The sequence below is a fragment of the Leuciscus leuciscus genome, assembly GCF_965113295.1.
Source record: "Leuciscus leuciscus genome assembly, chromosome: 2".
Taxonomy (NCBI): domain Eukaryota; kingdom Metazoa; phylum Chordata; class Actinopteri; order Cypriniformes; family Leuciscidae; genus Leuciscus; species Leuciscus leuciscus.
This window is the reverse complement of record NC_138726.1, coordinates 33,504,592-33,532,205: the sequence shown is the minus strand read 5'-3', so window position 1 is coordinate 33,532,205 and position 27,614 is coordinate 33,504,592. Positions and strand designations below refer to the sequence as shown.

The following is a 27,614-nucleotide window of genomic DNA, read 5'->3' as shown; positions in this document are numbered from 1 at the left end:
TGCGATAAGGTTTAATTAATCAAATATAATTGAACACTTAGCTCTTGTTGTAGAGCTGCAAGGGTGATGTTTCCTCTGCCTGACCCCAGATGATGACTGCTCATCCTCGGATCACTCCATGCTGTGGATTGATGTCAGTAATGCCAATGTTGCTAATGAATTAACCATGGGCATCAAATCTAACGGTAACCCTCTGCTATGTTACGCCAGTTGGTCACGTCCAGAGCACTGCTGCATGTGTAGTTGTTCCAAACAACTGCAATGAATCCATATTTCAAATTAGGCAAACAATGCATGTTTGTGCTCTTTTCCAAATTAAGTTAATACAGTTTTGTTTTCATGGGATAAGCTATTCAACTCAAGAGTCACAGGCTGAATTTGTTAACACAACAGTTATTGTACATTGAATGTTTTTTCACATTAAAGGAATGAAAGTTACTCTTTTTTTGCTTGAGACTCTGGTATAAAAAAAAACAAATAAATATTAAACAGGCCATTGTGATTTAACACACTCAAATATCTGTTACAAACTTGGTATTTTTACTTTCCTTTTTTTATATTTACATTTTCTGCTCTTATAGTTTTCAAATAAAATATCACTTTCGCCTTTCAATTAAATAAACATTACAGACATCCTGACTTACTATTAAAAGAGACGTAATAAAACCAAACATAATTATGCGTCACACAAATGTTATATTCATCTTTCTCTTACTCAGGTATGCAAGTCAATACAAAATAAATTCCAAACTTGAGATCTGTTCTGGTCAATGTGCAGTCATGCATGTAATAATAATAATAATAAATAAAAAAAATAGTGATAACAGAATAAAAAAGCTGGCCAATGATGTTTTCTTATATGTAACTTTTTAAAACAAAAAATTTCACATTTATATATTTTACTTTTTTATTTTTGTATTTTTTCTACAGAATGCCATTAATAGAAAATGCAATGCATGTCAGTGATCTGCATGTGTCTTAAAGTCTGCATTCATGTTTGCATATTGCCTCGTGTAGAAATTGTCACTTTTTTAAGTCTGATGCATTATGCACACATCTGTGTGCTCTATAGCTTGATTTGGGCGTCTCGAGCCTCCATAGCTTTGGTGGCGACCTCGGCTCTGTCCATGAGTGCCTTGGCTTGCTCAGATGGTTCTTGTGTCTGAATGGTCCGGAGCAGAAAGTGACTGATGAAAAGCTTCAAGCCTTCCCGAAGCATTCCTAGCTCGGGAATTCCAGAAATCCTGGGACACAATGGTAGACAGATATTGACACACTAGGCCACACACAAGCCATTTTAGATGAACTCAGGCTGTCCTGCACATCTGGTCTTTTTACTCATTTTACTGAAATTAAAAAATGTTTAAAACTTGCAATAAATATTTAAGCATTAATGTAAGAATTATTATAGCTAATTAAGTTCATTTCTCTTTTGAAGTTCATTTATACTGCCATTATTAACAATGCCTCTGAAACAAGACTAATGTGTAATTAGCGATGTCACACTTTTGCCTTTGATTACAAAATATAGATTTATGCCTTTAAAAAATTAGAAGCTTGCAAACCATTGAACATTATGAACATTTATCTACATTACTAATATACATTTTTTGTAGACAAATAACACTCACCTGCCAAATATATTCACAAGATCTTCTGGCTCAGTTTCTTTAAGGAGTTTCAAGAGAATCTGCTTCAGGAATTTGACTTTGGGCTTATCTAGCTCCCCAAACTCAATAGCCTTATTAAAACACAAAAGACCATCAGAAAATTAAGCCATCCTTTAACTAATATGTAAATGATTCATAAAGAGGATGAAGGACATTAAACATATATACTACATAGTGCTGTCAAATGAACTTTACCAAATATTACCTTGAGAATAGAAAGAGAGAGACTCCTCCTGTGTAAAAGATGAGTGACCATCTGAACCAGGTTACTGAAAGGCCTACTGGAAAGGTTTGCCAGTTCTTTGAACTTATCCCACAGACTAAACTGAAAGGTCATCTAGAGAACAGAAGAAAAGCACAGAGGGTTTACATTTACAAAATGGATGTTATGTGTAATTGATCTATAGTAAACAGCCACAAGCTACTAGGCATTACATGCAGCAGAAATGGGTGTAAACAGACTGACTCATATTATTAATAGAACAGATTTGTATATTAAAAACTTATAGCTGATCTTATATCATATTGCACATGATAAGAGTAATATTCATTTATAATATCAATATCAATTTTAGCTAACACCTAGTGAAAAAAGCACACTCCTAACAGACTGAGACATACTGTACGAATCACTGCAGCTCCACTCTACCTTGAACCGACGGTCATGCAAGCAAAGTTTCTCTGCCAGAACCGCATAGAATTTATTGAACATTTTCTCCTGCAAGCAGCAGTCCGTAAGAACATGAACAATTTCCCGCTCTTGCTGGTTTTTCAATCCTAACCTGAGAAAGAAAATAATCCACTGTATGAATTGGGTAATTTATGGTTTATGAAATATATTACAAATATAATACATCATGTTTGAAATACACAAGAAAACAGGCGGGTCTCTTAGCAAGTAATTTAAATAAAGATTTGTGTGATAACATTAACTAAAACGTTTAAGTGTGTCGCATCATCACACACCAAGGATATAATTTCAGAAGATCTAACATTCTTCTTGTTCTCTTTTTAACCTAACATAAAATAAACGTTATCTTGCTAATAAAGCAGATCTGTTAATCTGTAAATACACTTTTCAAATCATTTTATACAATTATTTTACATAAGTAGGTCTGCAACTAAATAAAAAGTGCATTATTATAGATTCTGGCATTACATGACAAAACAACACTTAAATGTGTCAACATGGCCTATGTCACTGAAAATCTATGTGGAGAAACAGAAACTATGCAGACAAACCTTAAAAGTTTCTCAAAGGCATCCAAATAGTCTTCACTGGACATAAGCACACAGAAAATGTTCCTCCTGATGTCAGTGTTCATTCTTTGTTTGTGTGCAAGCTCCAAAATCTTTGTGCTGTACTGCAAATTCATAAATAAATTCATGAATAATCCATTTCAGATGACATTTCAGAATTTGACTCTCATAAAGCCAATTTATACACAAAAGTGACAGATTATATAAACAGAAATAACTATATTTGGTAACACTTTTTTGTTTTTTTACAATAAGTTTTTATTTGTTAACATAACTTAGCTACACGCATTAACATGAACTAAGAATAAACAATACGTCTACAGAATTTATTATTCTTTGTTCATGTTAATCTCAACATTTACTACTACATATTTAAAAAAAAAAATGTATCTGTTAACATTAGTTAATGCACTCAGAACCAACATGTAATTATTTTTAACCAACTTTAACAAATGTTTTAAAAATGTATTGCTCATTGTTAGTTAATGCATTACTAATATTAACAAATGACACTTTATTGTAAAGTGTTACCCTATATTCTTATACATTTCAAACATTTCTAAATAAGCAAAAAAAGAAGAAAAAAACGTACTTGTTCCCCTTTGGTGGATGTGGTGGTTGTCTTGTTCTCATGGTCATCAATCATGGGTGCTCCACTCCAGGAAGATCCCACAATCCACCAGCGACCAACGCGTTCAGCTTCCAGAAGATTGTCTAGTGAGACTCTCAACTTCATATCACTGCCACTGCTGTGAATCTATTAAGAGGGTTGTGTTAGTGCATGACTAACGGGCAACAATTCAACATTTCTCTGAAAATACAAAACTCGGATCAATGTGTGACCACGCCAAAGTATGGAGTTAGTCTGACCCCTAGTGGCCACAGCGAGAAGTTAATTTGGTACCAATAACACCAAACATTTATTTTACTATTAAGTCTCCAATGAATTTAGGGCTGATAATAATGTGAACATTAACTAGTTATCCGCTCTTAAGCACTTTTGCATCGCAAGTCCACGTTATAAATCTACCAATGTAAGTAACATCAGTCATTTTCTCACCAAAGTCCTCTGCAGTTTCCTTAATTTCTCCAGAGGTTCAGGGTCATAACCTGGAATCTTCCTCATGTCATTGTTCTTCAGTGCCAGCATAGTCTCCAACATAAACCGAATCTGACAAGCAAACCAACATAACAAACGTCTGTTTGTAGAACTTGAGGCCGACTATAGAACAATTGTCTTCATTTGGAAGTTGCTTTGGATAAAAGAGTTTAATGATTAAATGTAAATATAATATGATCATTTCTAAGCACCAGAAGACAGCTTCTTCACAGGATAAATTAGTCTTACCCTTGTTTGGTCCTGAAAACGCTCTCCTTCAGCATTGGCTTTCCGCTGAGCCTCAGAGATCAGCTCCTTAAGAGCTAGAGGATCATCCTTTCTCAGAGCAAACCCAACGTTCTTCAGCAGCAGCAGAACTAGTTCTATATCCTTTGAGCTGAAACGTGTCACCAGCTTCTTCAGAATGTCAAACACTAGGAGAGCATGAACCACATGGAAGTTGTATATGTGGGCAATTATGGACAACAAGTTGTCACATTCTTTGTCTGTAGCATCGAGTTGACTGTAAGTTTTATCAAACTGACGGACTACAGTCTCCAGAAAATTAGCTCCAACCTCAAAGAAAACAAGAAAGTGAGAAATTAGCAGGTGTCAAGCAAATCTACAAACTATGACAGAAATTCTAGAGTATGCCACCGAAAACAGCAGCCGCTTAGTGTTTAAAGGAATCAGGAGGCCCCGTAAAACAAAAAAACATTCAACATTATTACTACATCTGCTCGAATGCACGAATTACACCCCCCCCCCCCCATCATTAGTGCGGCACATGTGCGAGAAGAAAGTTTAGAGCTACATCAAGCGCAAGCTTTGCTTATGAAAATATTAAGATACAGTTCTATAGCTCTGACTAATTTAAAATTGTCATTTTGACACATTTCTAAAGTAGTTGAATTAAATACGGTAGAAAGACATGTGGGGAGCAAGAACATGTCTAAAATGCATGTGCACCGTTCAGTTGAACTACAAAATTTACACACTTTAACTTAAATCTGTTAAACTGAATGTACGAAGTAAACTGTTTGCTGAAATAACCACAAGATGAACAACACTGTAAGAGGGCGCGGTTTATCTGTCAGTCAGCCGCATTTGTTCATTACTATAGCAATTTATTCATTACTATTCAATGAGGTGTATTATAAAATGTTTGGAGTAAAAAAAAGAGATTTCAATCACCAGTGAAGACACCATAATCCAGAGAAAGAGAATAAAAAGAGTAGTTTTTTACTATTCAGTGAAAAATTTGTTTAGAATTAGTTGGGATATATATGCCGTTTCTATTCTAGTGTAGTCTATCCATGTAAGATTTGTATGATTGTTGATTATTTAATGAATCTGTAATGTTCTTATACATTATGGCTATGCTAATTACATTACATTAAAGGGATAGTTCACACAAAAATGAAAATTCTGTCATCATTTACTCACTCAAGTTGCTCCAAACTTGTATGTTTCTCTTTCTTCTGCTGAACACAAAAGAAGATATTTTGAAGAACGTCGGTAACCAAACAGTTGACAGGCCCCATTGACTTCCATAGTCTGAAAAAAAAAAAAAGAACTATGGAAATCAATGGGGCCTGTCAACTGTTTGGTTACCGACGTTCTTCAAAACATCTTTTGTCTTCAGCAGAAGAAATAAATTCATACAAGTTTGGATCAACTTGAGTAAATTATGACAGAATTGTCATTTTTTGGTGAACTATCCCTTTTATGTAATGTAACTAGCATAGCCATAATTTAAGATAAGCCCTTTAAGATTAACAGTTTATTTATAAATGTGTTCCATTTATTATTAGTTGCTTTATTATCTGTGCGCATTAGTCAGGCTTAGTTGTTCCCATCTCACTTAAGCTTGGTGTAAACGCTTGAAAAAAGGGGGTTCCGGCTGTGGAGAGAGAGGCAGAAAAAAAAAAGGGGCTACAAATTAACAGGGCACATAATTGGTGTGTTAGCGCCCCATATCTGGAATTGCTTAGGGCCCCCAAATCACTAAGTCTGCTCCTGGCAGCAAGTGTGGACTATATTGCCATGATGACAAGGGTATGAATCTGTGAGATGTAGTAAAATAAATATTAGATACCTCCAGGCCAACACTATGGTGGAGGATGCTGACAAGTAGGATGTGCTCCATTAAAAGCCTGGAAGAGAGAGTGTTGGTGTTAATGATAATAATTTACAGGTATTTATTAGCATGTTTGTAGCAGAGCCACTGATACGCTTTAAGGTCATATTTAAGGGGTTAGTTCACACAAAAATTTAAATTCTTTCATTCAAAGGATAGTTCACCCAAAAATGAAAATTAGCCTATGATTTACTCACCCTCAAGCCAGAAGCTAGTTATTTTAGTCAGTAAAGTTTTAAATATGGATATTTTTCTTACACAAATTCATCGTTTCACTTCAGAAGGCCTTTATTAACCCCCCAGAGCCACGTGTAGCACTTTTATCATGGATGGATGCACTTTGATGGACTTCAAAACAGAAACAGCCATTCACTGCCATTATAAAGCTTGGAAGAGCCAGGCCCAGGACATTTTTTATATAACTCCGATTGTATTGTCTGAAAGAAGAATGTCATATACACCTAGGATGGCTTGAGGCTGAGTAAATCATGGGGTAATTTTAATTTTTGGGTGAACTATCCCTTTAATTACTCACCCTCATGTTGTTCCAAAATTTCGTTCGCCTTCTGAACACAAATGAAGATCTTTTTGATGAAATATGAGAGAAATAGCTGTCCCTCCATTGACAGCTACGAAACTACCACTTTTGACCCTTCAGAAAGTTCATAAAGAGATCGTAAAACTTCTTATTAATTGAGCTGTTAAGTCAAATTCTTCTGAAGAGACTCGATCACTTCATATGGTTAACATATTGAATTTAGGCTTTTATTCACGTATAAACATTGAACAGCGAACATAAACAGAAGCTCAACCGAACCTGCTTGATGCGTGAGAACAAACCTCATTGGTTCTTGCTGAAGCTCAAACGTGCTGCGAAACACGAGAATGAACCTCACTGGTTTTCGCACGTCAAGCGAACATGTTTACCACAACTGATGTGAGAGTAGATGAATGTTTATATGTGAATAAAAACCTAAATTCAATCTGTTCATCATATAAAGGGATCCGAGTCTGTTCAGAAAATTTGGACTTAACAGCTCGATTCATATGGATTAGTTTTACAATCTCTTAATTAACTTTTTGAAGCATTAAAGTATCAGTTGCATAGCTGTTTATGGGGGAGGGTCAGAAAGGTTTTATATTTCATTAAAAAAAAATGTTTAAACTTTATTTGTGATCTGAAGATCTTGCGTTTATGGAACGACATGAGGGTGAGTAATTAAAGGGATACTTCACCGATTAGCATTAAGCTTTGTATCAGTAGAAACCTGGTAGTATTTTTGAATGACCGTGCTTCCCTCCCTCATGTCCCCCTGAGATGAGAGATTTCTGTATTGTGTGTCTGGAAAAAATTCTGGGAGTTGTTGTCTTTCATCCACATGAGCCAAAAATACATTTTCTGGCTTTTCTCAGTCTAGAAGGCACCAACTTCTAAAATAATTTCTTATTTCTACTACATAAATGACCCAATTCAAATACACATTCATCTTTCCAGCGGTGAAATATCCGAGTGGTTGCTAGGACATAGATTATTTTAATCAGTTAGAAAAGATATAGCACAGTAAATGCTGGAATACACTACACAACTTTTAAAATCATACAGGCATCATACACTTGCCGACTTAGTAAATGGTTATAGAGAAAAACAAGACAACATACATTAAACGACTGAGGATCACATACTAACAGACTTTCAAGTTGTTCAGAACACAACGAACTCTAGGAGATGCATGACCAATGAAAACAATGTGTTCTAAAATAGGCTCAAAATATCAAACATGTTTGATATCCTCCAACTGGATGGAATCACAGTATGAAGCCACAGAAATCTGAGTCTGTGCACATCATATACACTACGCATCTATCTGCAAAATCTGTCAACTTGGACTGTTTAAAACCTGCAGATTGGCTCTGACTTTTAACAACTAGCATTGATGTGTTTAGACTGCAAATTGGGCCAAAACATCAGGGAGAAAGTCATGTAGCAGACTCCAGCTTTAAATCAGAACAGAATGAACATCCGACCCCTGACCCTGGTGGATGTAACTGGTGGAAAGCACTAGGGTTTTTAATCTCAGAAGAAGAACATCAGTTAACAACATAATTAAATTAAACACTACACAAAAGATCAAAGACTGGGTTCTAAAATGAAGTATAATAAAGTAACCTTTCAGGCATGAGAGCAGGTGTGACGCAGGCAGCCAGCAGAATGTCCGTGAGTGTATCGTTCATGTCCTTCCTGCTGGTGCTCATGTACAGCTCTTCCAACTGACTGCTGATAGATGCCATGTTGGGCTGACTTAATCTGCCAAGCAAAAGGCGGATCATCAAACTGATCAACAAAAATGAAGCTTTTATGTAGTCATAGTACCTTCCACGGCACCTTACCTATTAATCAGACCTTTAACACGGCGCTTCAGTTTCTCCAGCTCAGCTTTGCGTTTGCTGTCCATGGTTTCTCGTAGGTGAGGTGGAACATATTTGCCCACAGTGGCAGAATTCTATAAAAAGAAGAAACCACAAATATCAGCTTCAAAACATACTTTTTGTGAGCATGCAATAGACTGAGTGGAGAGTAATGGCCAGTACACTAGAGCCGCTATAGCTGAATTGAGTTTTATAATTAATACATTTTTCAACATTAACACTGTTCATATTCTGTTTATTACTGAGAAGCTGCTTTAAAACAATCTGAATTTTCTCTATAAATAAAGGTGATTTGACTAATAGAAAACAAGACTTAACTATTATTTCAATAATAATGAAAGATTTACAATGACATACTAGTTCTTGGCTTTCAGGTGTGTATTGTTCAGATTCAACTTCCTCCCCATGATCATTTTCCTCTGATGCATCTGTGTGATCTTCCTCTTCTTCATCTCCTTCCACATAATCTTCTATCTGTGCGTCTTCTTCTACATCCTCCTCTTCTTCCATAATTGTGTCATCCTCTCCATCTCCTACCTCTTCATCAGCGTCATCTTCATCCTCACCGTTGTTCTCATCATCTGTCATTTGCCTGTCGCTGTCATCTTCTAACTCATCAAAGTTATCCTTCGCTTTGTCAACGTCCATTTCTTCATCACTCTCATCATACAGTCCTGTCGCAGATGCTCCAGGCTCAAGAATTCCTAAAATATAATCGAGACCATCGTTGGCGAATGACTGAGGCAGGCTCTTTTTGTTCTTTCTTTTATTCAGTCCAAGGCGTTTTTCTAATTTCTTTATTTCCTTGTCCTCTTCGATATTCGCCTCTAACAGAGCCCGCTTTCTGCTCTCGTGCAGACTAGATTTCGTTCTCTGCTTTGGCAGATTCTCGGGGAAATGGACTTTCCTTTTTGTTGTCTCTTCTACACCATCTTTCATATTAATATTGTCTTTATTTGTCTCCTGCTGTCTCTGAGCGGCATTTTTAAGATTTCCAATCGGCTTCGCAGCTGGTTTCTGTGCATTTTCTTCATTTTGCGCAGGTTCCTCCTCCTCGCTAGGCTTCAGGAGGGATTGACCCATGTAGTGACTTTTCATCTTAGATTTCTTTAACTTACGTTTCTCTTTGCGCAGCTCTTTTCTACTTTTCCTCTTTACGAAGGTTGCTCTTTGTTTGTTTTCATTTTCATCGAAGCCGCCTTTGCTCTTCACAAAGTTATTAACTGAATCCATGAATTTCTGAAGTTTCTCCTTGTGCATTTGCCTTCCACCTTTTCCTTTACTCTTGCGCTGCGCCTTTCCCTTCATTTTCAAAGCGAACTATATCTGACGGTGCATAAACTCTTTATTTATTGTCGATAGTTACGTGTTTACACACGGAAATTCGCTAAATATCGCATAAAATATGTTTAGAAAAAATAACACATGCAGAAGCTGGAGGCAGCCATTGATGTTGACTCGTCGTTAAGTGATCACGATATTACAGCAGAGAAAACACATTTGAGTGGCTTTATCGCCACCTAGAGTTGGAGCGTACTTGTTGAGAACCAAATTCTTCAATCATATGAATCGTTTAGTGTGTGTTTGTGTATGTGTGTGAGAGACAGAGCCTGATATATATGGAATATATAGCCATCTACTGGTTACACAACAGTATTACAGATAATAAATGGTGCATAAGGTATTTTTATTTAGTACTGTAAAATCCCTTAAAAAAATGATTTGTTTGAAATCAATATTTTAAGTCTTTAATTTGTTATGTGGGAGTTCAAAGCAGTTTGAATTGTTAGATTATAATACATTTCCTTTCTCCTTATCCAAGGAGTGGAGAAACTTTTCCATAAACAAAATTCTGATGCTGTCACAGAGGATGGAATGGTAGTAGAGATCCACTGTCCATATCAGACAAGAATCTTACTTTGTTCAGACTCATCACCTTTGAATGACTGAGATCTTGATCTTCAGACACCTGATATTATGCAAATATTTTAATTTATTTGGAGCTCTAGATTAAAACAAACACAGTTCACAAGTACACAAGAGGTTGCACTTTATTCTTATTAGTCTATGCTGATCTTGGATTAGCATACCAACAGCATATGAATGTTAAGGGGATATTTCACCCAAAAATAAAAATTCTCATATATTTTACTCACCCTGATGCTGTCCCAAATGCATTTAACTTTTTTTATTTTTTTATTTTACAAATAAACACTAATTAATATTTTTAGGAAAGTAATCCATCTCTGCAAGTGTAAAGAAAGAAAGTCATCTACATCTGGGATGGCATGAAGGTGAGTAAATGATGAGAGAATTTTCTTTTTTTTTTTTTGGGTGGACTATCCAGTCACTGTTTTGTTATTTCTACTGTAACAGAAACTATTCAAATGATCATTGTATCATTTAAAATGTATATGAATTTTAAATATGCATTCTGTATTTGTGCATTTTGTATAGTAATGTATAGAGAATACTGTGAATTACATGTATTGTATGCAGGTTATGTTTTCTGGATTCTGGTTTTTCATGTCATAACATAATTGCATCCAAGACTTTCACTTTGATACTTGTGTATATGCTGTAGTGACAATAAAGAATGTACATTTATTTGAATTAATTCATATTTTCAATTACATTAATTCAACTGGTTTTATAAGTCACAATTGAAATTATTCAATTATTCAATATATATATTGTTAAAAATGTATTTCCAATTTTAAATGTTAGAAGATAATATTAACTAAATGAAATAACTAAATAAAATTATTAGCATGATAAAAAAAAATGGCAACAAGAACATTATTTGTGTGAAATATGTAATGAAATGCCCTTAGAGGTATGTATCATCTGACAGCAAGACACGATTGTAATTTTCATATTTTTTAAATTCCTCTTAATTAAGTGATCATTAATTGTGATGGTGTAAATGCATATGCTAACAATGAGTAGTGTGATGGCCATGGTTGCCAACCCTGATTACCTGGTTACAATGCAGAAGAATCATCAGGAATAAACAAATATTCTCCGAAAACATTGGACACTATACATATTTTCAGTATTATATACAGTACTTTAATGTACAATTACACCTGAATAGACTGAATAGATCTCTTGCGCTCCTAAAAGCTTCTGTCAACAATAGTAGTAGCAGCAGATAAATACAGATACAATTTTAAAAACAAAACTCATAACTTAATATCACTCAAATGAAATAGAAAGCTGTGCTTACAGACGCTTACATCCACACTTGTAAACTGACTTCACTTCCAGGTCAAGAAGCTGTCAATCAAAAAACTCAGTAGCCAATGAGAACACACTGCTGCTAGCCCCGCCCCCACGAGAGATATGTGCCATATCGAAAACTCAGGGAGCGTAAACGAAAACTTCAGAAATAAAATGTAGATCAGCGAAGTCCAGATCAGCGAAAGAAAGATGTGAAAACAGTTAGCAAAACATGCAGTGTATTAAAAACGAAGTAAAAAAAATTGCCTGCGTTTAAAAAAAATTTTTTTTTAGTTTCACAGATATTTTATTCAGTTTCAATTTATATTTGCATTAGTTTCTTGAGAAGTTACGTTCATTATTATTGGCACAAAGATAATTCCATAGGATAGGCTATACTAATATTTGATGCTTACATTACACTAATTTTGAAAACAAATTATTATTATTATTATTTTACAATTAAGGTGTCCTTGTTACAGTGTAATTATATATTTGAGTTACATTAGGGTTAGGGTTACACTTAGGGTTTAGTTAACCCTATGGTGTTGTTTGATCCATGGGCGTAGGTTTAGGGGGGGACGCTAGGTACTAGTCCCAATCAATATTTTGAGATGACAAATTTGTCCCCACCAATATTTGGCAAGCTCCTTTGAACTGCTATTTGGATCTTTGCGCTGCTATTTGGATCGATTCCAACGGCCAAAACAACGACAGTACAAGAAACGCCGTAATTTGATTGGCGGCGGTGTATCTGACAGGCTACCCGCGCGGGCCGGGACTACTTTTGTGCTTGCACTGGCAGCGAGCGGGTGGTGTGTGTGTGTGTGTGTGTGTGTGTGTGCGCGCGCGCGTCGACGACGCCGACGGTAAGTTACCAGGGCTGTCTCTCTGCCACATACAAAGGCCAGAGTAAAACATTTTAATATTCCGTTTTTTGCCACTTTTTGTACTTTGTAGATAGATCAGCTATGCCACCCAAGAAGAAGAAAGGGGACATACGAAGCTTTTTCATAAAGCAGAGTGTAAGTAGGCAAAATAACTAGCCACACAAATAAACTAGCAGTAGTAGTGACTGACCAGGCTTTCAAATGCAGATTCTACTGTGGAAAATTGTATTGATTGGTGATAGTATGTGTTACCATGTTGTTACAGTTAAACCTAGCAGCAGCAATCTTTCAACTAAGGTTAAGAGTATTGATTAGGCTGTGCAGCACTGATAGACTCATAGAAGTCACGCTATTATGATAGAATGCTACGTTAGCAAGTCACTGAATGTTAATTAGCTGACCTTAACTTAGAATCTTGCAGTCAGCATAAACAGTGGATCTGAGACATTTTTCGTTTCTACATTCTATTTATGTAATGTATTTGTGAGTGAGTGTAGCCTAAGAATTTAATATTTAAGAATAGAATATATCAATAGAATTTGATATAGAATAGTAGATACAATTTTAGTATTAATGGAATACTGTAATCATGGATAATAATAATAATAATAGATAATAATAATGGATTTGTTGTGTTGAATGCATACTATGATACGTGTGTATTTTATTCATTTGTTCATTATTTAATTACATATAGAAAACTCATTCCAGGGGGAGGGGGAGGGGGATGTCCCCACCAAAGCTGAGGCCAAACCTACGCCCTTGGTTTGATCATTTTAAACCGAAAAAAAAAAGTGGACATTTTTAAAGTTGGTAGGTTACTTCATCAGTATGGTTACTTCAAACAGTTTAGAAGCAGATCTTCTAGAAGTGGTAAATGCCTCACTTCTCTCTGGGAGTTTTCCAAACTCCCTGAAAACTGCAGTTGTCAAGCCCCTCCTGAAAAAGAGCAATCTGGATAAGACCATATTAAGCAATAGACCGATCTCAAATCTTCCTTTCATAGGCAAACTCATTGAAAAAGTTATCTTCAATCAGCTGAACAAATTCTTAAGCTCGAATGGATACTTTGACAATTTTCAATCTGGTTTCCGACCGCACCACAGCACAGAGACAGCGCTCATAAAGATAATAAACGATATTCGCTTAAATACTGATTCAGGAAAATTATCAGTGCTGGTACTACTCGACCTCAGTGCTGCATTTGACACTGTCGATCACAACATACTTCTTGACAGGCTGGAAAACTGGGTGGGGCTTTCTGGGATAGTCCTAAAATGGTTCAGGTCATACTTAGATGGGAGAGGTTATTATGTGAGTATAGGAGACCATAAGTCTGAGTGGACATCCATGACATGCGGAGTCCCTCAAGGCTCAATTCTTACGCCACTCCTGTTCCACCTGTATATGCTCCAATGAGCCAAATAACGAGAAATAACCAAATTGCTTACCACAGCTATGCAGACGACACACAGCTCTACTTAGCCCTATCGCCCAACGATTACAGCCCCATTGACTCCTTGTGCCGATGCATTGACGAAGTCAACAGTTGGATGTGTCAAAACTTTCTTCAATTAAACAAAGACAAAACTGAAGTTATTGCGTTTGGAAACAAAGATGAAGTTCTCAAGGTGAACGCATACCTTCACTCTATAGGGGTCAAACAACTAAACATCAAGTCAGGAATCTTGGTGTGACACTAGAGTCAGACCTTAGTTTCAGTAGTCATGTCAAAGCAATAACTAAATCAGCATACTATCATCTGAAAAATTTTGCAAGAATTAGATGCTTTGTTTCCAGACAAGACTTAGAGAAACTTGTGCATGCTTTCATCACCAGCAGGGTGGATTATTGTAATGGACTCCTCACTGGCCTTCCCAAAAAGACCATAAGACAGTTGCAGCTCATACAGAACGCTGCCGCTAGGATTCTGAGCAGAACCCGGAAATATGAACATATCACACCAGTCCTCACTCCTCAGGTCTTTACACTGGCTCCCAGTTAGATTTAGGATTGATTTTAAAGTATTATTACTGGTATATAAATCATTCAATGGCCTAGGACCTCAATACATTGCAGATATGCTCACTGAATATAAACCCAACAGATCACTCAGATCATTAGGATCATATCAGCTAGAAATACCAAGGGTTCACTCTAAACATGGTGAGTCTGCTTTTAGCTATTATGCCAACCGCAGCTGGAACCAGCTTCCAGAAGAGATCAGATGTGCTCCTACAGTGGTCACATTCAAATCCAGACTCAAAACACTTCTGTTTAGCTGTGCATTTACTGAATGAGCACTCCCCCACCCCCACCATGCCGCTGTTCGTCCGACTGTTTGTACTGTACTGTATTTTACTCTATTTTTCTAAACTGTTTTAATTATTCTTATTTCTTTTAATTATTTTAATTTCTCCTATGTCAGCAGGGCATTTAGCCCGTAACTGTAAATGCCCACTCAGAAGGTGATAATGTGAAAGTGACGTGTATTAATGTGGGTTTGAAAGTAGAACAGTATTTAAATGACGATATTAAAGTTTTCGTCTGAGAAAGAATGTGAACGCAGTGCTAAAGAAAGTGAAAAGAACGTGTGAGTAAATGAGGGAGAAAAGAAAGTTAAAAGAAAGTTGATAGATGGAAGTCATAAGAAGATTGAAGGTTAAAAGAAGGTTGAAAGATTTAAGTCTTAAGGGAATCCTTTGAAGGAAAGATCTATAATAATATTCTTTTTTTATTTTTTAAAAGTACTGTATTTTATTTTATTTTTCTAAACTGTTTTAATTATTCTTATTTCTTTTCATTATTTTAATTTCTTCTATGTAAAGCACTTTGAATTGCCATTGTGTATGAAATGTGCTATATAAATAAACTTGCCTTGCCTTGCCTACGAAATGACTTTTATGACAGTCGCTATGTGACCATAAAAAAAAAAAGTCCTTGTATTGTTTACGATAAAAAATGACCGGCATATAGGAAATTAACGGCAAATACGCAAAAATACAAAAATACTGAGATTGTTTTTGTGTGTACAGTCTACAAATCATCCACGATGCAGAAAAAAGTGCACAGCAACTAATCTGCCTTCAAAAGATGGATATTAAAGGTCTATTTTAACATGAAATACTGCTTTATTGAAAATACAAAATATTAGCTTTTTTTTTCAATTGGAAAATGTATGATAATTATTGCATAAATATTAATTAGTACCATGAAATTCTCTCAAAATACAAAATATTATTGAACAAAAATATATTACATTGATTTTACTGAAAATAAAAAAAAGTTACATTTCAGGTGTTCGGTCACTTTTAACTGCGAACAACACAAGTGTGACCCCCAAATGAACAATACCAGAGTGTTATTTTTATGCATAATTTCCTGTTATTACTATAGTTAACTACATGTAACATGTGTAACAAGAACACTGTAAAATAAAGTGTTAACAATTATAATTATTATATTACTATTATTGACTAGACTGTGAGCCTGCAGGATGTTTACCCCAGATATCTGTGGTTATGTGTTTGGCCAAGCGAGAAAAAAACAGCAGTACGACAGGAAACGTCAGATGTGTCCAAAACAACGCTGAACAAATGCAGAAATATGTAATTCTTTCAAATTATTGAAGTCTATTCTCAGTGAGTAACAGCTGTGCACCTGTGTGCATACGCCCTCTTGTCCTGTCGTGTGTCGCTGAATAATGACGCAATATATTTTGACTGTGTTTTGATCTGTTATTTGGCGCTGAGACGCGACTGGATCTCTGTCAGTCGGTCGAGCTCTTCTCCTCGGGGCGGTCTGATTATCCCATAGATGCGCTTTCTCTTACAGTGAATGGACACGCCACAAAAATGTGTTGCTAATGAATGTGTTTCTGCAATATGAAGAATGGAAGAAGACGATGTGACGATCAGAGAGCAGAATTTCCACAGCCAAGTGCGCGAGTACATCGTGAGTACAGAGAGACCGTGTTTGCCTACCGTGTTGTTCTTTATCGCATTTAGCCTCCATTGCGTATATTTCTCGAAATGAAAATATAAATGTGTGTACTCTAATTGAAACTTTTGATAGTTTCTCTGTTGAAAATGTACTGTTTGTGAGTGAGGTTCATTAGGCTAGTTTGCTAGCCTGTTAGCTTTTAGTTAGCTAACGTTACATTATTGAGCTCATTGATCCCTTTCGGTGGCATTTTATTTATAAAAAAAAAAGCCAAAAGCTGTGGTTAAGTTATTCGTTGTAGTCTGTTATTGTATGCATGATGCTCTGTGAATGCTTTGTTTTTGTGACATGCATATTCCTGAATTTCTAGAATGAGAGTAGACGTAACGTTAACTGAGTTAACGTTAGACCAGTTGAGTGATCCTAACGGTTCTGCACTGACAGCTGGTTTACTGTTGTTGGTGTACATATAAGCTTTGCAGGTTTGCAGTATTTATTTTGGGTGTCTGGAAGTAATGTGTATCTCCTTCCACCGTAAGCAAACCTGTTCTCAAGATCTGCAAGTGATTAAATATCACGAATTAATCTGTCAATATACTAACTGGAATGTATGACTGAACAAATTTTGCAGCCTTTCCTTGTAAGAATAGCCAGAAAACTCTAGTGTGATCCCAGCTGGTCTCTGCCTTACAACACATGCAAAATAGAATGATTTAGTAATCAACGTTGTTCTTGATCCACACTTTAAAACAAGGAAGCAAGTTAGGCTATTATTTAGAAAGTGAAGCAATGAAATATGCGCAAGATTAGAAATTAAGTGTGATTCACTGTTGCAATTTTGACTCTTATTTTCATATTTGTCAATACATTTCATAGACTGACCTTTACATTTTACCACTAACTTTAGAGTGAAAATGTAGAAGCACGTGCAGTGTATTTAATAGTATAAATAATTTTCTAGAAGTTTCTAAACTGTCCTGTTTCTAATCTTGACTGACATTCAAGCATGACGTTGCTAATATACAACAATTTTGATATATTTTGGCCTTTACCACACAAAGAATCTTTATTTTCTAAAGCCAACCTTTATTTATTTAGGATTTAAAATGTAAAAGAATAATGGCATGTTTTTTTTTTAGCTTTTGTGTGTACAGTTTACAGTTTTATATATTTTTATGTTTTTAATATGCACTCATTGAGTCCGTGTGAGTGTACTTTGTTATTCAAGGATTTTGAGAGTGGTGATTGTGCTAAGATCTCAGCTTCAGAGTTTTTTTTAAAAGCAGAATTTAAGAATAAAATCCCCCTTTCACACAAAAACGATAACTATAAAGATATTAGCGTCCACACTAGCAGACAATATCGTTCTATTTATTCTAAGCGAGTGCTTGTCTGACATTGTAAATGCTCAAGCTCGTTACAGCTGGATGGATTCTTGATTTTATCGTTCATCAGCTGGATAAAATCATTCTGAAAGTGATTCCAACAATATCGTTTCTCTGTCCTGTTATCATTATAGCTGTGGCGTGAACATGCTTGTAATAGTCTTGGGAGGATCAGTTAGACATATCAGTAATGCTTTCCACCATATGGCATGCAATTTTATATCTAGCAAAAGCGTTTATGACGTTTAGCAGTCACAAAGTATCTGTTGTTGAAAATGTAAAATATTAATGAGTTGTAAATATTTTTTTACAGAAAGTATCAAATATAATTACAAATATAAATGTACATTTTGTTTTGTGGTGCAGACAGATTGTAGCATGTTGCTTTGCTGTTGCATGGATGTTCTGGGTGGATAATAATTTGTGGACTTTCCTTAGTAAGCATCACTAAATATGATAATAGCTTTAGATTGGCCTCTTTGGCTTGTACCTCAATAGACTGCCAGTCGGTGTTTGACATTATGGTTTTAAGGTTTAAGATTGCCTCACTATGCGAAGAGTTATCAAGCATATTATTTATGCTTTAATAGCAGTTATTTGTTAATCTAAAGCAGCTTAAAGTATGTTATTGCTGAGAAAATTCACCTGGAAGAAGTTTGACTGGAAGTTTAAAGTGACAGTCTTTTCTTCCCTATTGTGACATGTATTATATTTTGGATGCAGTCGTGGGCTCATGACTTAATGGTTAGAGAATCAGACTGGTAACCCGAATGTTGCGGCTTCAATTTCTCAATACCGGCAGGAAAATGTAGGTGAGGGAGTGAATGAACAGCGCTCTCTTTCACCTTCAATACCAACTGAGGTGCCCTTGAGCAAGGCACCTAACCCTCAGTCGCTCCCTGGGCACCGCACTGTGTGTGTTCACAGTTAGCAGTGTGTGTGTGGACACCACTCACTACTCTGCTCCTAATGTGTATGTGTATAGTTGATTGTATGTAATGCAGATCTCTGTTAGGGATCTGTAGTTCTGTGAGGCTACAAGCAAGGTGTAATATGAGTAAAAATTCACGCTTGAGCGGCATGTTTACATACGCAGATCCATCAGTCCCTCCTAAAATACACCCAGTGTCCTGGACACTCTGCTGATTCTTGCCATATCACATTAGCTACAGCTCTAAAGATTATAGATATAGCATATTTTTGATGAATAAAACAGAGGTAATACTTTATCATTTAATTGGGCTCTTACTGCTTGGAAATATTTTTTTGGATACAGGCAATACTTATACAGTATTGAATTATGTTGGGAATTAGAGCTGCACAATTCTGTATAAATTGAGAGATCATGATTTTCCCACGATTCTGTATAGACAACTAAACAAAATAACAATTAGGCTGCCAGACGTTCTGACAACTTTGCTGCCGTCTATTTAAAGTATATAAAGTCTATTTTATATACTATTTTTTTCAGATTAAGTATTTAATCTGAATTTTTAAAAAATCGGTTTGAATGAATGATTCAAAGACTCAATCATAAAGACTTTGCTTGTTTCATTACTGGATGAATCAGTGTTTTTGAATGAATCTCTTGAATGAATGATTCAATCACAAATAAAAAATGAATACAAAATTAAACAATCTTTTACTTGTCACCACCTTCTGGTGTAATGATGCAATTGATACAATCTTTATTTGAAGAATCAAGTTACTTTCAAAAGGTGATTTACTTTATTTTGATTCGCTACTGTAAACAGTAGTGTTCTAAACTAAAACTTTTATTCCACTACTGATAATTTGAATTGTGTGGTTGAAAAGACTGTTTGTGAAGCTGTTTCATATCTATACATGACAACCGCTCTCTCTGGCTCAGTGGCAGCCCCGACACAGATTTGGGTGTTCGCTGTGATCGTACTTGTCAAAGATTTAGACATGGCTGAATCATTTAGGAGTAAGATTGCGTGGGAGTTTGAATCGATCTTTTAATGATTTATTGTGCAGCTCTATTGGGAATCCATTCAGGACACAGAGCACACACAATCTGTCTTGGGTTACATTTTCTAGACCACTGAATTTCAGTTAGGTACTACTACCTTTTAGTTAAACGGGCCTTGAATGTAAAGTTTACAGTGTAAAAACCCTTGCAGAACTTCAGTGTTTGGAAACTCATTCATCTCCTTCATCTTTTTCTAGGTCTGCTTCCTCCTGTTTGCAGTATTATACATTGTGTCGTACTGCGTCATCTCCCTCTACAAGAGGAAAAGTGGTAAGTATATGACTAGACTAATCCATTTGTTGTTACTGATCAAACTGTTGCACCATACAAATGCAGTTGTATTTATAATATCTACTATGAATAAATACAGCTTTTTACTTTTGAGATATTATAATATGTTATAGATAAGTTTTCCAGTCATATATTTGACTCTCACAGGTTCATGATGTCCTGTGAGTAGGGTTGGGTACCGTTCACATTTTAACCGTTACCGGTACCTGAAATTCGGTGCCAGTACCCAACGGCACCTTTTTCCGGTAATTTACACATGTTTACCTCAATAACTGTAAAGAAACTAAGTCATTTGTAGAAGTGTTATTGACATTATGCCAGAGCTGCCTTGGTCATTTTAGTAATAATAAAAATATATATATTCTATGTTTTGCTTTCCACAAATTCTGTGTTGTGCATTTTCTAGTAATCAAATAGACATAAAACATTTATTTAATTGATCTTTTATATGAACTTAACTTTTTTGTCAAACAACATGCGGCACAACTGAGCTTTATACGGTTAAAATTACAACACAGATGAAAAAGTGTGATTATTCCTTAAAAAAATATTTTTAATAATAATTTATTATTAATAATTTATTCACGTGTGTGTGTGTGTGTGAGGTAAATGAAACCGCCTTCACTTAGTTTGACGGGTTGTGGTGAAGACCTGTGGTGAAGTCACACGTGCTTCAGTGTGTGTGTGTGAGGTAAATGAAACCGCGTTCACACAGAGACACGCAGAACATGCAGGATTCGTATTTAAATAATCTTACTCTCGCACCCAGATGCGTTCTCAGGTACTGAAATTTGGCAACGATTTAATGTGAATCGGTAGTACCGACGTAATACGGTCAGTGCCATTTAAAAGTACTGAGTTCGGTACCCAACCCTACCTGTGAGTTCTTGAGATTTAGATCAAATTCCTAGATGACAAAATAACAGTTTGATTGCTTGCTTGCACACTTTTAAGGGGTTTACTTTACACCTTCTATAACTCCATAATGCAAGTTGCAACGCCTTACAGTTATGTTTTAATGTATGCACATTCCCAAGTATCATCCAACTCCATAACACAAGAAGCTGCCACCTCCAACCTTTCAATCCTGACACAGACAGTTATGAGTTCTTGAGAAGGTCACGTCCTCCCATAGCATATGTAACGTCGACTAACCCTTGTGGAAAGCGTCAATCACAGCAAAAACCAGGCTGTTCTTAAGCCTTGTATCTTAATAAATGAACAGATGAGCTTAGATGCATTTGTAAAGCCAAATGACCCCAGGCCTCATGTAGAGTCTTTTAAAGGAGTCTGAATAATAGAGAGTGGTGCAGGTATGATGTTAGAACCTGGAAGACTAATTCTTTCGAGGGAACAGCGACGAATTAGACTTCCGGCTTCTGACGTCATACCTGCACCACTCTATTTAGTGATGCTGTTCTATGCTTTTTGTCCATCTCTCTCACCCTTTTCTTTCTTTCTTCTTTTGTTGCCATTTTTTCAATCTGTTCCTCTCCCCCTTGCTTTGATTCTTGACAGCCTCCATCTGGCCGATTAATTGTAAAGGTTTATTCACTTGTTTGTGATTTATGATTAACCAGTTTTCATGTAGCTTTCAGTTAAATGAAGAGAGATCATGCTTTAGACATCTTAAACCATCTGTCACGTCTCTGTGCCCTCCGTAGCTAGAGCTATTTGTGTCGCAAGTTCACAGTAAAGAACTTTACACTAGATCATAAAACAGCTGGCTGACATTTTTTTCATTGATAAAGATTGTCAGAGCATCATAGCTCTAAACAACTAGAGGAACATAACATTTTTCAAAAATAAAAATGGCAAAACCAATGACTTTGCATCTGTGGTTATGCCTCTCAGATGACCAGGAAGATGAAGATGCCATTGTCAACAGAATATCGTGAGTATTATAATAATAATAATAATAATAATAACAAGTGCCAATGTTTTATGGTACACTAAAAGGATCCAGTTATATTAATATCAATGAAACTTTAGTTTAATAACATTTTTGTTATTAGATGTTCCACTGTACCTTGAGTTGTAGACAATTGTTTTCATCATGTACCATATTATTATTATTATGCCATGATCTTAAATGTGAAGTTAAAACTGATGTAAATGGTTCATTTAATTAATATAATAATGCATAAAATGTGCATGCTTCTTTCTTTCTTTCTTTCTTTCTTTCTTTCTTTCTTTCTTTCTTTCTTTCTTTCTTTCTTTCTTTCTTTCTTTCTTTCTTTCTTTCTTTCTTTCTTTCTTTCTTTCTTTCTTTCTTTCTTTCTTTCTTTCTTTCTTTCTTTCTTTCTTTCTTTCTTTCTTTCTTTCTTTCTTTCTTTCTTTCTTTCTTTCTTTCTTTCTTTCTTTCTTTCTCAGTATGTACCTGTGTACATTCACATTGGCAGTGTCTGGAGGGGCTGTCCTCCTCTTACCATTTTCTATAATCAGTTATGAGATCCTGCTGTCCCTTCCAAAAAACTACTATATACAATGGCTCAATGGATCACTCATTCATGGTCAGTATCACGCCTTTTTCACTGTATTTTTACACGTCACTTTACAAGTATGCATGCATACATAAGTTTATTTCCTTTTTGTCTGTCATGCATTAGGTGACTTTCACAGACTGTTGTGGAAATTAAATGCTACTTGTGTGCTATTCTCCTTAAAACACAGCCCATTTTATTTGCCCTTGCATTTAAAAAAAAAAAAAAAAAAGATTAGCTAAAATGACTTTTCTGCACTGGAAAATATTTAGAGTATATCATTTTGTTGTGTTATCACATTGTTCTGAGTCCATACTTCTCCCATTTATAGTCCTTTTATTACAGTTGAAGTATTTTTCTCTTTAGTTTCAGCCATGGCCACAAGGTGGTGTCATATGTCTGTTATTTGTGTGGATGGTTCTCTGTGCAGTTTTTGGGTTGTTTCACATGATGAGAACATTTGGGGCTTTTGGAACTTTTGAAACTTGAACTTTTTTCATTTTCTTAATTGATTTTGAAAGGGGAAATCTTTGGGATGGATTTAAACATGGCAAAAAGTGTTAAACTGCACTAACTAAAAGCACAATCAAATTAGACATAATATTTACTGAACAAGGAATGCAGGGGATGTTTTCCAAATGCTGTTATTATATAAAATGATATTGATCAGGTTAGTTAGCTGAACTTAAAGTTGAATGAACAGATTTCTCTTTGTTCAGGCCTGTGGAACCTGGTGTCCCTCTTCTCAAATCTCTGTCTCTTTGTGCTGATGCCTTTTGCCTATTTCTTCCTGGAGTCTGAGGGCTTTGCTGGTTCGAAAAAGGTATGTGGTAATGTGTGTTTGTCTGTGTTCTCCAAGCTTGAGGCTTTGTTTATATACAATGGCCAAGGACATATAAGATTCTAAAGATATTTTTACACATTTGTACAAACCAATACTCCCAGCACACCCAAGTTTGTGCACTTACTCACCCTCGCTTACCCAAACACACACACACACACACATGGTTTTATGTGTGACCATTTTAATTTCAGCCACTCCCCCACCCTAAAAAGATAAAAGTTCAAAAGCAGAGCGGTCTTATGTCTCCAGCTCATTCAACCTTATGTTATTAGTCACTCAAAGAAGGGCTGTCACCGGTGCTCATAGAGACCGTAAACCAGCAAACACACACCGTCACAATAGAGCGTGCAGATAAAAATGAAAGGGTGGGAGGGAATGCATCACGTTGCCCTCTGTCTTACTCTCATCACAGTTTGAAGTCGCTCCTGGTTTATGTCCCTTCTGGCAAAGCTACATAAAGATTAGTTGCTACTGTAGTTTATGAGGGCAGCACTCATTTGTACGGGAGCAAGGCGTACTGCTTCATTTTGTCTCGTTTGCACCATGACTGTTTCTGGCCATTGATCAACCAGAAACACAGGAGAAAGGGAAGCACTGCTTTATGTTGGCCTACACGTCTCGGAATGACCAGTGGAGAGTATGTATGTGCGCACATGTAGCAAAAAGAGAGGAAATGATCAGAAACTGCCGCTTGTATGAAAGCCCCCTGCTGATACAGGGAAGGGTTAAGTCGTCAACTGCAGAAGCCCATAAAATCAAGATTTCATGTTTTCTTTTTAAGTATAAAGTCAAATGGCCTGCTTGTGCCAGCCTCCATGTTAGATGGTTAAACAGGGACGTATATATGGCAAGTTACATTCAGTAACTGGAGGAAATGAAACTGGGTAGTTTGTTAAAAGCTTGTGTGAGCTGTAGCTGGTGCGTTTTATGGACCAGTGTTTGTATTAGTACTTCATCAAATGTAATAAACAAAACCAACAATATCTGTGGAGAAAAAAAGTGTGTGTGACTGGACTGTTTTTCTTTCTATATCCACTTTCTGACTGCCAGTCAAAAGTTTGAAATGATTAAGATTTTTTTTAAATGCTTTTTGAAGAAGTCTCTGGTATTCATTATAAACAACATACGTCAAGCCAAAATGAATTTATTTAAAGTGAAATTGAAAAGCATTGGGCTCACCTCTCTCATTGGGCAACTATCCAAATGTTTCTATATTTGCCATGTAACATTTGGTTGCTAAACTGTTATTCATCATCTAGCTAAACAAGGCTTTGCAATCTAGAATCCACGTAAAACAGCATCCTTCACATGCGCAAAAATGTGTTTGGTTGGGCACTGGGCACACTGATTTTACAGCAGACCATTTAAACTATGCACTGCAGTGTAACTTTTATGTTTGGTTGACTGCATCTTAGTTTGACGATGAACGGCTGAAATGTCAAGTTAACGCTAGACTATGTTGTGTGTGCGAGGCGCCTGCGCGATCAGTTGAATTTAATAAAATAAAAAGATATAAAGAAACAAATACAATGCGCTAGAGTGTCATAAAAACAAGTGCCACAGTTTTTTCTTTTGTTAATCTGTTAATTAAGTTAAATATACTTCATGTTGTCCTATTTAATGAATTCCTTTTACTTAATTTTACTCAGTTTTTCTCCGTTCAAACAAGTGCTGCTGGTGCGTGATGTGACGATGTGTGAATCCTCATGTTCTGCTGCTATTTGTGCATGTAAAGCTAAACCCCATTTGTGGAATTTTTAATGGGTCACAGACACCCATGTAATCTAATTTAATCTAATCTTAACAGTTAATGCTCGACTAATGAGCTTCAGTTGTCTGTCAAAATAATCAAAATGGTCAAAATTCTCTCGTAACATTTCTCCTCCAGATTTACTATGCTGCACGCAAGTTCACACTAACTCAAAAACCTGCGAACACGAGCTGAGACCTGACGTGAGATATGATCCTAGCCTCCGGTCGTACGTTCGTTTCGTAAATGAGGCCCAGTGTGTTTGATGCTACTTGCGTCCACTGACTAGCCAATAAAAATGCAACATGAAATGGCATATTGATCAACATGACATGGTGCTAAAACTTAAAACTACTCTTTTCACCTCTTTTCTCTAGCCAAGAACACATCCATATTCTCCTCATTCGCTTCCTCCTCTTTTTTTTTTTCTTCAGCGCATATACTACAGCTACCACAATTGCCAAAGTGTGATTAATCTTGCTCAATTTGTTTACCACTAGTGCATGCTGATGACATTTTATTCTTCTATACTAACTTGCGTCGTAGCCTATGATTCAATAGGTCATCATCGTACAGTCTACATGCATGTCGTACCCAATTTTATTAGATCTATGTCGTACATTGTAATTTGTAATGATTTTTTAGGATTGCCGAAATCACACAGTCTGTAGCAGGCATTATAAGGGTGCTTTGGATGGAAAGATGCATAGCCTAGGCCTGCAGTTCTGATTCATGTACAACAGATGGCAGGATTATGATTTCAGTAAGCATGAACCAGATGCCCTCAGTCAGTATCACATTTAAAAAAAACCTATGAAGAGCTACTTATGGCCTCCTAACTCTCTACGATGCACCTGGGGATAGGACTAGTAAAATCTATTGGTTATTATCGCTATGCAAAAGGACTCTAACTTAACTGACTCCTTAGGAATCACATGAATCTTTAACATAATGATCACGTTTGTGTGTGTGTGTGTGTGTGTGTGTGTGTCAGTGTGTGTCAGTCTCTTCCTTTGTAGTCTGTCCACAATAGGACTGATATTTATTTTTGAGATGTGATTCTCGCTCCCAGGCTTTGCTTGCTAAGGCCATGACACTGTGTATTTACTCTGCCTGCGCCCCATTCTATACCCGTTTCTATGACAACATATGAGTTTCTCTATTTTGACGGGAAAAGGCGCAACACTGGATTGGATAATATCCTCCATAGTCAAACCTTAGAAAGCGTATTTCTTGTGAGGTTTACTTGAATGCAAATGAATGTGTGTTGTTCACTACCATCAGCACTGTGTGTGTAATAGTTTGGCTCTGTTACACTAGATGCCTCGACGTGTGTTTTAGTGTGTTTGAACAACACGCTGAAAAATGATTGCCTGCTTCCCTTCTCTATTCATTTCTGATTTGTATCACTCTTAAACATTTTCTTGGCTTTTAACATCTTGCTGTTTGTGTTCTTGACAAACCCCAGATTAGTTCAGAAGCCGTTCTCAAAGGTCTTATTTGTTAGACACCTCATGCTAACAAGAAAAAGATGGTGACACTGTAGGAAGAGGGATAAAAAGAAAAGAAAACACACCCACAAACTTCAAAAGTACTGAAGTGCCTTCCTCAAGTCATATATCCTGTTTTCTCGTCATTTTGACGGGCTTCTAATGTATTAGTCAGAATGGCACATCAATGGCCTGTGTGTGTGTTGATATACAGTGATTCATGTCCCCTGCGTGTTCTGCGCTCTGTTTTGTGTCTCTGACACTGCTCTTGGTGTAGCAGGCTTAAAGAGAAGGTAATGACTACTGTTCATGCTAAGCCTTTATTGATGAGAGTTAGTAGTTCATGGAGGGGAAATCGTAGTAGACAGGGAAAAACACTGCATGTTTGTGAACGTGCCTGTTGTTCTCTCTGTTTTGCAAGGTCAGATCTGTTTTAAGAATTTTGTCTAACTTCGTAGAGGTTCTTCTCTTTTTTTTTTCTTTGTTCTCTCTCTCTCTCTCTCTCTCTCTCTCTCTCTCTCTCTCTCTCTCTCTCTCTCTCTCTCTCTCTCTCTCTCTCTCTCTCTCTCTCTCTCTCTCTCTCTCTCTCTCTCTCTCTCTCTCTCTCTCTCTCTCTCTCTCTCTCTCTCTCTCTCTGAGCTTGACATCCACTAAGCTTGTGAAGACCATGTGAAATTATGCATTTTTTTAGTTTTCCATTTATGCTTGTTACACAGACAGTCATTTTG

At 36.3% G+C, this 27,614-nt stretch overlaps 2 protein-coding genes across 2 annotated transcripts in view; one reads left to right on the top strand and one right to left on the bottom strand.

The window, feature by feature from the left end:
• Positions 1-676: 676 nt before the first annotated feature.
• On the bottom strand, positions 677-10,077 carry nom1 (nucleolar protein with MIF4G domain 1). Its single transcript, XM_082150528.1, has 12 exons — positions 8,954-10,077; positions 8,558-8,670; positions 8,337-8,474; positions 6,128-6,185; positions 4,279-4,605; positions 3,991-4,101; positions 3,523-3,687; positions 2,913-3,034; positions 2,320-2,452; positions 1,876-2,007; positions 1,632-1,741; positions 677-1,244 (listed from the first exon to the last, which is right to left on the bottom strand). The coding sequence occupies exons 1-12, from the start codon at positions 9,902-9,904 to the stop codon at positions 1,067-1,069; spliced, it is 2,538 nt and encodes an 845-aa protein (XP_082006654.1). The 5' UTR covers positions 9,905-10,077; the 3' UTR covers positions 677-1,066.
• Positions 10,078-16,287: 6,210 nt separating this feature from the next.
• The window catches only part of lmbr1 (limb development membrane protein 1), a 32,433-nt gene continuing 21,106 nt past the window's right edge, over positions 16,288-27,614 (top strand). The window contains exons 1-5 of the mRNA XM_082162184.1: positions 16,288-16,662; positions 20,226-20,298; positions 22,174-22,213; positions 22,693-22,832; positions 23,522-23,625. Coding sequence (XP_082018310.1) covers positions 16,600-16,662; positions 20,226-20,298; positions 22,174-22,213; positions 22,693-22,832; positions 23,522-23,625 — 420 coding nt within the window. The 5' untranslated portion in view covers positions 16,288-16,599. The remainder of the gene's footprint in view (positions 16,663-20,225; positions 20,299-22,173; positions 22,214-22,692; positions 22,833-23,521; positions 23,626-27,614) is intronic.

What these genes read in the sequence shown, in the direction of transcription:
- nom1 (XM_082150528.1), bottom strand. Translation starts at nt 9,904, where the DNA reads ATGAAGGGAAAGGCGCAGCGCAAGAGTAAAGGAAAAGGTGGAAGGCAA. An exon ending in CACCTGAAAGCCAAGAACTA is followed by an intron (nt 8,671 to 8,953) that starts GTATGTCATTGT and finishes TTCTTTTTATAG; the next exon opens with AATTCTGCCACTGTGGGCAA. An exon ending in GCCTTTGAGAAACTTTTAAG is followed by an intron (nt 2,453 to 2,912) that starts GTTTGTCTGCAT and finishes TTTCTTTCTCAG; the next exon opens with GTTAGGATTGAAAAACCAGC.